The sequence below is a fragment of the Parambassis ranga genome, chromosome 12 (assembly GCF_900634625.1).
Source record: "Parambassis ranga chromosome 12, fParRan2.1, whole genome shotgun sequence".
In the NCBI taxonomy this organism is placed as follows: domain Eukaryota; kingdom Metazoa; phylum Chordata; class Actinopteri; family Ambassidae; genus Parambassis; species Parambassis ranga.
Window position 1 is genome coordinate 7,111,886 of NC_041032.1, and position 13,030 is coordinate 7,124,915.

Genomic DNA, 13,030 nt, shown 5'->3' on the forward strand with positions numbered 1-13,030 from the left:
AATACTGCCACCTATTGACCCACCATGTCAAACTCAAATCCTCAGCTTCATCCTACAACAGTTATACAATAAATAAACATCATAACATCCATGGCTGAAGTCCTCCTGAGCAAGGCATGTATAACCCCTTTATCATTGCATGCTACACCCAAAGGTGCAAATGCAGAGAACTAATTTCCTTTGTGCAAAAACACATGGACAAGTGATGAAGATTTATGTAACATTCTTATATTTCCTTGTGTAATATCAAAAATAAATAAATAAGTATATAAAAATAAATTACAAAAATAAATTCTCTCTGCTTAAATGTCAATATCTCTGTACATCTGTTTAAGGTGAGGAGCTGTGTGAAGAATGGTAAACTGCTCTGGTTTGTGACCTCCTGCTGGCCTCTCCACACCGATCCACAAAATCGACTACATAATCTCCACTAAACAAATCTATAAAATTATAGAATAATCCCCCGGTCTGCTGAGCACCCAGACACACACGTAGTGGATACAAATAAGCTTTGCTGTACCTTTTCAATAGAATCTGAAGATGCTTTAACCACACATAATGTTCTTTACAGAAGCGAATTAATATTTGAAAAGACAGAAAAAATTTTCAAGAGGTATTGAAATATTTTCAGTGTCTAATTTGTTCTTATAAATCTAAAGCACATCTTCCCTGTGATGGTGTATTATATTGATTAGACTGTGTGCCTGAGGACGCTTTAAACCTCAGTTTTTTTGAAGGGAACAACAACAAGTCACAGAGCATCTCAAATTCAAATAGAAGTGGTGGAAAGTGCAGAAAGAGAGAATTTAATTAAATGATTAAAGTGAAAAATTAAACCAGGAAGGACCAAAGTATGCAAGACAAAGAGAAGGGCAAATGAGCAAAGAATGAAAGATGAGGAAGGAGCCCCTGAGAGTGGGAACAAGAGATGAAGAAAAAAAACCTTCAGACTGAAAGGAGCAGCTGCAGATAAAAAGCTAGAGGGACATTTCTTCAAAGACCATCATAAAGAGGGGTGGCACACAAAGTAAGGATGCAGATTCATGTGTGGAGGTTTATTATTAAGAAGATTTATTCATTGATAGTAACTGGTCAGAAAATTTAACTCAGTCTGCCCCCTGAGTTTAAAGATGGCACAGTGAAAGCCTCTGAGCCGAAGCCTGGAGAAGACATTAATGAGACACAGGAGGAAATCAGAGCTGTGACCTCAAACAGCCTCCAACACTGCTTCAACTGGCTCAGGAGCTGTCAAGCCTTGTTTGTGTTGTCTGTAATTATAATAATGTAATATTTTATTTTATTTTATTTTATTTTATTTTATTTTATTTTATTTTATTTTATTTTATTTTATTTTATTTTATTTTATTTTATTTTATTTTATGAATTACTAAACGTATAGTCATAGACTCTTATTTTATTTAAGTCCAGCAGAGGGCAGCACAGCACAAACAGTGTGTGTAAACTCATTAAACTGCCCCCTGAGTAATTATTTATACAACCATGTATGCATTAGTATTGGCCAATCAGTTTGTCAGTGAAAGTCATGGAAATATTGGGAAAAAGTGGAAATATGGAACCACAGGGTTCTCTTAGTGGTTTTAACAACGCAGCCTTTTGGTCTGTGGCTGTGTGGCTTTTTAACACATTTGTTTGGAGGTAGGTAAAATGATGTTTTTAGTTTAGTGCCTTTGAAGATAACATAGATCAATACATCAGCTTCTATTTCCTATTAGAAAGGCTGGTAAAGTGGTGATAATATTGTGATATTGATATTTTTTTAGGTCAGTCTACTTTATTATTTGGTGCTTTAACTCACAGATTCCATTAGTATTATATGAGATGAATGACCAAATGTGGGACTGCTTCTACTGTGTCTTTATTTATCGGAGTCATCTGAATGAGTCATAAATAATATAGTTTGTGAGTGTTTAGAAAGACAGATTTTTGCTGGGAGTTGCAGCTCACAGTTGTAATCCCATCACCTCCTCTCTCACAGCAGCCCGCAGCACATTCTAGTTTTGCAGGAAATTGCTCTCGCAGCGAATCTTTCAGCTTTTGGTTTGGTTGACTTCAGACTGATTGATTGGCCCCACCAGGACTACAGGAACTCCACCAGTGATAAAAGATGCAAAAGGTTTCGAGTATCATTTCCTGTAAAAAAAAAAAAACTTAGATATGTAAATAAATGCACATATTTGTAAGGAACATCATTTAACTGATGCTTGGCGCAGGTGTGAGAGAGTTAGATATTAAGAATTATGAATCTTTCGTGGTCCTTTATGAATAAATGTTTGCAAACATTTACAGTTTTTTGATATTTTGCTTCAAAAACATTAGTGTGCAACATCTCTGGTGACTGTAACGTTGTTACTTGTCAGGTGCTTAGAGGTCTGTGTTGTGTATTCTGCACCTGTGCCAGCTTCAGGGATCTAGCTCCGAGCACTTTTACGTGTGCATGAGGACAGGCGAAATGCAAAATGGACAGCCACAACAACAGCTGCTCCTCTCCCCCGTGACCACCGCCCCTCTGTGTATGGAGGGCCATCCTACACACACACACACACAGAAATAAACATGTCTTTGTGTGGGGTTGGCCAAACTACTACTACTGGTATAAAGAGACTGTCCGATAGAGAGCTTTGTTCAGAATTCACATCACCAAATGAAAACCCCCTCCTGTTTGGAAGCACTCTCTCTCTCTCTCACACACACACACACACACACACACACACACACACACACACACACACACACAGAATCTTGCTTTGGTCACTAATGGGAAATATAGGCTTGCATTTGTTGTTGCTGGAGACTTAACCACTGACCTTAAACTCACCCCTGTCTTTATTGGGGAACCCAAGGTTTGGCCCCACCTGCCATTTTAACTGGTGTACATCCCAAAAAGGGGGCATCAGTGAGACACATTCAATTTCCACACTGTCACACTTTGAACTCAGGGCACTCGGGGGCAAAGGAAAGCCTGTTCTGTAACACTGTGTGTTGTCACCCGCAACAAGAGAGTGTCTCACCTACATGCAAAATGTGGTTCAGTTTTAGCAGAGAGGCGGTGCTGGTGTACAACATGTAGGAGGGGGGTGGAGGTGGGAAGGAGAACTTTTTAGTTATCTGCAACATCAATGAGTAGAAAGCAGAGACAGAGCCGCTACAACTCACTGCGATGTCATCGATGTCATGAACACATCCACAACTGGAACATCATCTCCTGCATTGATTCGTGGGATCAAACAGACAATATACCTACAGGGTAGCCATAGTGTACTGTGTGTGCTCACAGTCTTATTACACACTTGTTAGAAGAAAACTATGTTAGATTCAGTGGGAATGTACTGACTTTTCTCATGTATACTTTGAACTGTCTCTGTCTCCGAGTCTGTTTGCAGCCCGAACTAGGGGGAACGATTTTTCCCCCAACATCACTCATCTCATGTTTCACCTCCAGAGTAAATATTTGGGATAATCTGGCTAAAAAAGCTAGTTTAAGATGGTTAAAAGACGACTAAGACCTCCAAACTGAACACTCCTTATGAGCTACTATTGTGTGGATGCGGTTTGTGGATTAAGTTCTTACTGCTAAATCGTCTTCTTATCTTTGCCAGTGTCTCTCTAGAGATGACATTTCATTTTTCCTCTATCTCTACATCCGTTTGTCTGTCTCCGTGTGTTCTCGCTGGCAATTTCTCAGTTTGCCTGTTTCTAACCGCTGCATGAGTCTATTATAGTAATCAGTCACATTCTGACCATTTGTTCCTCTTTTTTTTTTGGCAGGACAGCGTGCTCTCTTCTGGTAAACCATGTCGCTGTAACGTGTCATGTTAGCAACAACTTCCCCCCAGCTTTAAATATTTTAGCTACAGAGTGATTGATTGGTTCTGCCTGACCCATCTGGAGACCCAAGCTGTGAAAATGCAAGCAGAAGATGCTCCACGGATGATGTACTGGTTTTTCCAATAATATTACAAAATTGAGTTGCACTGTTAATTGTTATCTTGTCAAACAGAGCGTACACACACACACACACACACACAGACTCCCTGCTGCATTTGCCTGTGGGTGCAGGTGCTCTCCTGATGGCTGCTGAGCCACACAAGTTAATTAATAGCACTGGAGTGTGTCAAGAGTAGGAGGGAAGGAAAAATGCTGCTCTTGGCAGAAATAGTGAATGAATGACTTTTTAAACTTTTAAACTTCATTTTACCTCCAAACATAAATCTATGGGTATGCATTCTTTGGGTGGGGTTACTTCGGGGTGGAATATATCAACAAACATCCACACAAAACACAAAGCCAGTTGCAGACATGCACATGTTAATGCATGATGATGTCATCAATGACCAACTTCTGCTTCTTTTTGTGTAAGTACTCTTCTGCAAAGACTCATCGGGCTTGACATCCTGTTGACTGCTGAGTCTGTGAGCTGCTGAATCATTTTGGATTAGGTGACATTTTTTCACTCTGATACTCTCTTCTCAGAAAACACGGTTATAATCGCCTGCCAGAATATCCACTCAAAGTGCGATTGACAAGATGTGTTTTGCATTCCTGAGTGACCATTACAAGTGAAAAACATGCTTAAGAACATCACAGAGATGGAGAGCGGCTCCCAGTTGGTGTCTGCAAGCTGTCATGTTACCATCATCTGTCTTCAAGTCTGGCTTCCCTTTCAATAACACTAAATAATTACACACTTTGGCCAACATGAGTGCTTAAAAAAATAAATCTGTCTAATACAAATTCACATGGCCAATAACTAGCCAATGATGTCGTTGGTGTATATATATTCCTTTTAATTTTTCTACAAAAATATTTTACATTAGAAAACACAGCTTAAAATGTACACAGTTCATTTGGTGATGCAATAACTGCAGAACCTTTCAACTCAAATATATCAGTCTATAAGTAAATATATCTTTACAGAAAGAATTAATTCAGGGACCGTAAGGCTGGAGCCGGGGATGCTGATGCTGCTAAACCAAGTGCAAGGACCCCAACTCACAACCCATGAGCTGCACTTCCTTATTTTATAGTCAAGACCCCCCCTCCACCTACACACCTGTGCATCTCTCTAGTGTTCAATCATTCATGCTCATCACAAGTAGCAATCTTGTAGATCTTCACTTAAATGGCGTTGTCACTATAGGAGGTAAGTGGTGACTGGCCAATGAAAGTCCTTGTATTCCTGCTATTAACAACCTGTAATCACCACTTTTTTTTACAAGTTTGCCTGTACAACAGCACATAGAGTGTGTGGATGGTGAGGTTTATTAAAATGTTTGATAACTAAAAGAAAACAAAGACTGTATAAAAAGTGGATAGTGTGACAGCTCCCCAGAACTGAGGCCAAAGAATTTAGATTGCCCCCTGGTGGCCAACTGCAGTATTGGTCATAAACCCTACCTGCTAAAGGTTACTGGATGAGACACAGACCCAAATAAAAACCCACTTTGTCCCGTACTACAGAGCAAGGGTGTAGATTTGCTTTTGACATTGGTGGGGACCTAAGATTCCAACAACATTTAACCCTTCCTGCAACAGGATGCGAGCCCATTGCAAGGCTAACTAAAAGTACTCCTCAAATAGATTTTTCCCAGAGATAGTTTATGGCTTACCATTACCTAGTTTGTATTGTGAGGATTTCCTTTCTTTTCTTTTTCAAATCCTCACAATAAAAGTGTTCACTATGGGTGGAGGCAGAACCACATCATCCATCTGTATATACAGTCTATGAAGGAAAAAAACATTGATTACCTCCGGAGAGCTAGTTTTAGTTTAGTTTGACTACCTCTATCCTCTAGAGCTGTGTGGACAACCTAACTCCTTGCATACACTTCTATCTGGACATCACTACAGCTTCTTCTTGTCTTGGTGGAGCTCCTACTATAAAATAGGAGCTAAAAAGCCCTTTAAAACAGTTTTAACAACTATGATTACCCACAGAACTACAGCAGAGTTTTTCAAATCAACAAAAAGTGAAATTCATCTCAAGTGTACTGGGGTGGTAGAAATCATACTATTTCCACAGCTAGGTACCGCTTGAGGTAAGTGTGAAATTATGAAACTTGTAGTTAAGTGTTTGTTGGCACATATTCACCTCCCTGCATCTCAGATTGTAATGATTTAGCTGCTAGATACCTGCCACACATCAAGAGAAAGAAATCACTCCTGGCACTCTTGGGATACATTTCTATTTGTCTTTCCTTGTAGAGATGTGGCGGTTTGATCATTCATGAAAAAAAACTTTGTAAGAATGATTTACCCACCAAATAAATAACAGCAAAATTAGGGCAAAAAGATACAAAATCACATAAGAAGAACAACATTATCCAATTGTTGGTTTGTTCAACCGGCCCTCTTGCAGTATACAGCACTGTCCCCATGCTTTAGCATCATAGCAGTTCAGAGCGCAGGGCCAGTGAGAGCGTCCAGAGAGGTGGCAGCAGCCAGATGGGGGACGGGGAGAGGCGGGCGCCTAAAGGCGAGGCGGTGTCGGAGGTGCAGGAGCACACCTCGTATCCGTTCTCTGCGTGGTCCGGGTGTCGGTGCACTTTGACTCTCGTCCCCGTGCTTTTGGGCTCTGTGTCTGGAGAGTCCGACTGCATCTCTGTGCACAGCAGCCAGTCCTTGGCGATGAGGCGGGGAAATCCTGCCTCCACCTCCATGTCGCTGCCCGGGACACGCCAGTACTCCTTCCCCTTGAAAAAATAGGACGAGCCTTTAGAGACAGAGGGGAGAGGATTAGGATTAGTGTGTATGTGTGTGTGTGTGTACAAACAAATAACAAAATACAACACCAGGCTGTAGCCTACTTTATTATTCACTGAAGGCACAGAATTGTCTTTGCTCTCATCTGGAATACACAACAAGCACAGAACACATAAAACATCACAGGCCTTAATTTCATGAATCACTGAACCAGGACACAAAGTGTTTAAGTTTAACACATTCACACTGTTATTACTTTACTGCACAGGACACCTGTTCAAGACGGGGGGAATAATTTGAGACAGGGTGGGAATTACAAAAGAGCCTATGAGTAGGTGTGCACAGGTTTACATCCATCATGGGAAAGCATGTCTTCTCATTTTAATTTAACAACTCCATTTGCCACTAGGAAGTTTCGGCAGTGGCACTCCAACCTGATCTCCCCACACACACACACACGATATTTGAATAGACACATTTTGTTTCTACACCAGTGTTCACTAACATTTTTTAAGGATGGATGGGGGAGACGTTATCACAGTTTGCACATGTGTGACTTGCAGTGATTGACTAGACACCATCTAAATCAGTGGTCCCCAACCACCGGGCCGGGGACCGGTACCGGTCCGTGGGTCATTTGGTACCGGGCCGCACAGAAAGACTGAGCAAAACATATATTATTCATTATCTGAGTCTGAAAGCTGTTTCATTTATAAATCGATCAGATTCATCCGCCTGTGCCTTTAAGCACCTGCCCAGACGCTTGTCTCGGTCACGGGATACGGCCCCAAAATTAAGCCCACAAGCAGCAAACATGAATAAAAAACAAACGTCTTTGGAGAGCTTCTTCGGAAAGGGGAAAAGGCCTAACGAGGAGACAGAAGAAGAGGAGCCTACCCCTTCAAAGAAAAAGAAATCCGCATTTAAAAGACTATATCAGGAGTCCTATTTAAAATACGGATTTATTGCAACAGGTGATTCTCACACACCAAGTCCGCTCTGAGTGATGTGGCGACAGACTCGCAAATGAGGCAACGAAGCCATCAAAACTGCGAGACCGAGCACCCTGCATTAAAAGACAAGCCATGGAAGAAAACATGAACAAGAACGACTGAAGCAATTAATGACGGCCAAAACAAAATTACGGAGTGGACTGGACATAAGAAACACACTTCGGGTGTCATGTCTCCCATTATCCCTAGATGGGACCGCCTCATTGCTGAGAAAGCTCAAAGGCTCCCACTAGTTAAGCATAAGAGTAAGTTGTCTCTTTATGCACTTTTTTTCTGTGCCGGTCCGTGAAAGTATTGTTTTACATGATACCGGTCCGTGGTGCAAAAAGGTTGGGGACCGCTGATCAAAATGACAGTAGACTAGTAGTAGTCCTCACATGGTGTTAAAAGTTTTCCAACTTATTTAAGATGGTATACTTGCAAAATAGTTGTGTTGTGGCCAATAACTTTGCCCATGATGATAGCTGTGAGATTAAGCCTCCTCAATGGAAGACAACAGATAATTCAGCACCAGGAGGAGCATTCACAAACAAGCCTTAAATTATACTCTTTGACTAGATAGTGTGACGCCTCATTAATACTACACAGATGCACGATAGAACCAGATTCTGCCTTTGTGCTGTTTGTTTCTACACAATATATTTTCAAGAATAAATAAGTAAATTGGGTTACTTACATCAAGGATTGTTTTGTTTTTTAGTCATCTGTGCGTGCTGACCAGTGACGCCTTATGGGCATTGTTGACACCCTAATTGCACAGTGTCAGTTGATTGTTGCTGATATACCCGCTGCTACTGTCCTTTCACCGCAGGGCGCTTAAGTTAATTAGAGTCACCAACATACCAAAATGGGAACTGGCAGCGTGATCTATTGATGAAAATGCCACTCTGTGGTGTGATCTTCAGTGTTTCTTAGATGTGATAACACGCGAGACACAAACATGCACGGTTAAAAAGCGTGTTGCTTTATGCTCGTGCAACATGCCAAATATAATTTCTGATTTAGACAGAACAATGAAGGCTTTGCAAAAGAGGGAACAAAATCCAAAATATGAAGGATAAATACCAAGATCTTTAGTTTAAATGTTATTATACATTTATAATCAGTGCCTTGAATCCCAGACAGACCCTTCGCCATACACCTGTTCCTTTTTCATTTCATCAACGACTCTCGGCTGATGATTGATAACTCTCTGCTGAGTCATCAACGACTCAGCCGAGATAAACAAATGCAGGAGCTTGAAGAAACGTCTCTTGTTAATAGACTCGGAGCTCAGCTCCAAGGACTACAGCTCTATGTACCTCTAGAGTTAAGATATTATTTTGCTATATTACACAGGTGCAGGCATTGCTCCTCTTCAAGGATTGGAGGAAAGAGCAGGACTCTGAGTAGGATCCAGCTGTGACTCTAATGTTTCTCTTAATATAAATGCTTTTTGGTACTTTACGGATGTGTACTTTTTTTTGGGTTGGAAGAATATACAACATAAGTTGATGTGGCAACTGTGCTGATCTTGCAAGTGGGTGAAAGCTCACATGGCACCTATAATAGTCCATTTCCTGTGGATAAGCATGAGAATATATTGCAGCTTGGCTGCAGCCTGTTGGGAGTAAACAATGCTGCAGCATAGCGCACACACATATACATCTGTGCTTTTATACCATCACCATGCTTTTCTATACGTTTATACCCTATGCATGCTATGCTGTCTGTTCTACTGTTGCTACTGAAAACCTGCATTTCCCCTTAGGGGTCGATAAAGTGTGTGTGTGTCTGTCTCAGCCTATCTGTATTAGTGCTTACAACAACACCACCAACGCACACTGTGCCAATGCACCATAAAATGAATGAATGAATTCACATGTAAAAACATCAGACAAACAATCATGCTGCATGTAGCTTTGGCAGACATTCAGTGACAAGCAGCTCTCTGAGACTGACCATAAAGTCTTTTACTTTCTAAACATGTCCTGCTCTCTCTGAAGTCTAAAAGTAATTTTGAACCTCACACAGACACACACACACACACAAAGTCGCTCTCCTTTGCCATCTGTCACTATTATTGGTTGAACTGAGCTTGTAGGCCTGAATGCCACTTTGTCTTCTTCAACTTGTTCTTTCTTCTCCTTTGAGAGAAAAAGTCCTAGAGCTGTCAAAAGTTGGTGAATACATTTCAGATTGGGATAATAACCCTCCAGGATCTTTGAGTGAAGAGGAGACCTTGTTTTCCTGCCCAAACAGCTCTCACAGCATTTTATCAGTACTGTTCATATATTCATACATTCATTCATGTCCGCCTGAGCTTCAAAGACTTGTTTCTTGCTATTATCAATGCTAACATGACATACTGTAAGTCCATAAAATGGTTTATTTAGGGATTTTAACAATGGACTACCAGGCTACACCAACACTTGTGAGTGAGTATAATTTCATTGTTGTGTGCACAAAATCATAAATATAAAGTAGCTCCATAAACACAAATATTATCTTATCTAAAAGTGTTTTTTGTGAGTTGGGCTCACATGTGACAGGTAGCACAAATGTCCTTCAGGATTTCTAAACCACAGACCATCAGGTTGGCGGTTCAATCCCCGGACCTTCCGTACGCCTATGTTTTGTTTCTTAATGCAAAGCTAGGTGACCGACTTGAAAGTCAGCCTTCACCATTATTGTGAGACAAGGTGTGCAAATAGGTGTGAGTTGGGCACTCAAGTAGAAAAGTGTTTTCTAAATGCTGACGATTCAATATTTTACCATGCAAAGAGAGGGAATCACTTAACCTTTTACTACAATTACACTAACAGGCTTCTAAGAATGTCTTTGTATTGGTTTAAGGTAATATTCATGTACAGTAAGTTACATTTTACTATACCTTTTTCCCTCTATACTGAAATGCTAAACTGTTCATGAGAACCATACTGATGTCAGATTATTATCACCATTATGGCTGAAATAATAGCGTTAATGTCCTCTTTTCCCTCCATAGCAACCACTCTTCATTCCTTTACAGCTTTACTGCCCTTCTCTGTGGGTTAAGAGATCTATTCTCTAAGTAAAGACATCTCTTCCTTTTTATCCGCTGTCTTTAACTCCACTTATCCTGTCTTTTTCTGGATTCCCCCTCTCGTCCACTTCCCGTTTTATCATCGTGACAAACATGTTGTATGCTGTATGTCCTCTTTCCTTCTTGCTGTAGCATTACTCTATTCTCTCCATGTGTCTCCTTTCTCCCTCTCAACTCATCCTGAGCTGGTGAAACAAACACAGAACAGGCTTTGATGTGGCTCCAGTTCCCAGGCCCCATGCTCTGTCTATGTGCATTTGTGCGTGCAGGTTTCCAAGTTTACCCTTCCAGGCTGTGCTTGATAAAGGCCGGGGGTGAAGCTAAGTGAAAACTGTGTGGCTGGCCCTCTTCCCTCTACACACACACACATACACAGGGGGGTGCACTCATCAAAGAGCTTGGAGACCTTTGAGTCTACCACCTTAGAAGACAGAACACAGACCACTGAATACCTGATAGGGAGAAAGACTTCCAGCATTCGTCTGCGCTGCAGGGAGCATTAGGGAAATCCTGGCTCCCACTGAGAGTGGCCCTTAAAGTAGTAAGTAATAGGCTGTTTTTGAGGGTATGTTTTTAGATTTAAAAAATCTAAAACATCCCTGAGCCTAAAAGTTGAAAAAAAAAACTGTACAGTTTGTACAAATGGCCATTTTTTTAGGGCTGCCATTAAACATGCACGTGACCAGATGACTGTGACCTTGACACTCAGCTGGTACAGTGGAGCTGCACAGTGTGATTACACTGGGCAAGCTCCAAGGTTTGGATGTGTTTGATTCTGTGAACGTGAAACAGAGTGTTTGGCAGAAAAACCCATGTGTGCTATGTCAAAATAACAGATAGAGGTTAAAATAATAAAAAAAAACTCTATTGACACATGAAAACAAACAAATGCAAATGTACCTCTAATCTGCACACTGCAGCTACGCCAATAAATCATGGATGCAAGCAAGGACTGCCAAAATTAAATAAAATTAAATGAAATAGAAAATGCAACACACACATGAGGATATTTTTTATAAATTTTAGCTGATTTTTTTTCAGGTGAAATGTCTTATCTATGAAAGGCAGGAGTTAATTTGGACTAATAAATAAGGTAAATTTAAATGCTTTAGTAGGCTTAAATGCTTATGAATCATAATTAGAAGTTGTGATAAACAGTATCAAAATGGAGAGCTGGAGTGAAACCTCTGTATAATGTCTGTGCTCACTAAGATATTATTGATCCTTGACTCACCATCTGACCACCTCATGGCGTCATCCAGCTGTGGCGGCAGCCCCTTCCAAAGGGTGCTGTCTTTAGGGTAGCCCAGGTCCATGCGCCGCAGGTGGTCGTCGTAGCGCCAGTAGCGACTGTCCTTGAAGAAGTACGTTTTGTCGTTGTGAAGCCAAACAAAGGCGGCGTCCACTCCTTCCATCGGCAGACCAAAGTCACTGATTGGACGTGGGTAACCCTCTTCGACATTATTGTCTTTAAATACCCAGTATTTCAGACCTAAAGAAAATACATTGAAAAAAGGTGAGACTGAATAAAAGGTGTGTAAAAGCCAAGTGTCAAGGAAAATTATACAGAACATCTTTTTAAAAGTCAAATATAAAACGTGTCCTTGTTTCTTTGTTTTACTTTTCAGTTTTTTTTTTTAAATCAAACTTTTGGAACAACTCTCCTTCACTCACAGCAGCACACTGTGAGAGAATAATGAACTGATTTTTTTCATCTTGTCTCTTTCTAGTGTGGATGAATCCAGCATTTTAAATTTGTGCTCAATCAAATCTAATATGATATTTAAAAAATATAGTTTAAAAAGTTCTTCTACTTTACAAAAGTTGATTACCTTTGAAAAAGACTATTTTGTGGTCCCCGGGCCTCTCGTACACAGCATCCACGCTGTCCAGGTTGGTTGGAAGGCCCCTCCAGAAGCGATGGATCTCAGCAGGACGGAGAGACACCAGGTGCTTCTCCCTCGTTAGCCTCCAGAAGTACTTCCCTGGGAAGGAACAGGAGACTTCAAATTAAAGCACCATCACACTCTGACTGATCTCTAGCTGTGTCTCAATTCTCTCCCCCTCTCCCACCCTCAAAGGGTTGCATTCTTTGAAGGCCGTGCCTTTGTAGAATGCAAAGGTCAAATGTAGAATTATTGACACTGTTTGACCTGCGGAGAATTTCCTATGTGTTCCTTTGCGTGTCATGAAGGACGGCTCCTTTAGTCTAGAAACCTCGGCAGCAGCAGTT

At 40.9% G+C, this 13,030-nt stretch overlaps 1 protein-coding gene across 1 annotated transcript in view; it reads right to left on the reverse strand.

The window, feature by feature from the left end:
• Positions 1-6,404: 6,404 nt before the first annotated feature.
• The window catches only part of LOC114443886 (matrix metalloproteinase-17-like), a 46,699-nt gene continuing 40,073 nt past the window's right edge, over positions 6,405-13,030 (reverse strand). The window contains exons 8-10 of the mRNA XM_028418234.1: positions 12,630-12,782; positions 12,032-12,289; positions 6,405-6,730 (exon numbers count right to left, since the gene is read on the reverse strand). Coding sequence (XP_028274035.1) covers positions 6,405-6,730; positions 12,032-12,289; positions 12,630-12,782 — 737 coding nt within the window. The remainder of the gene's footprint in view (positions 6,731-12,031; positions 12,290-12,629; positions 12,783-13,030) is intronic.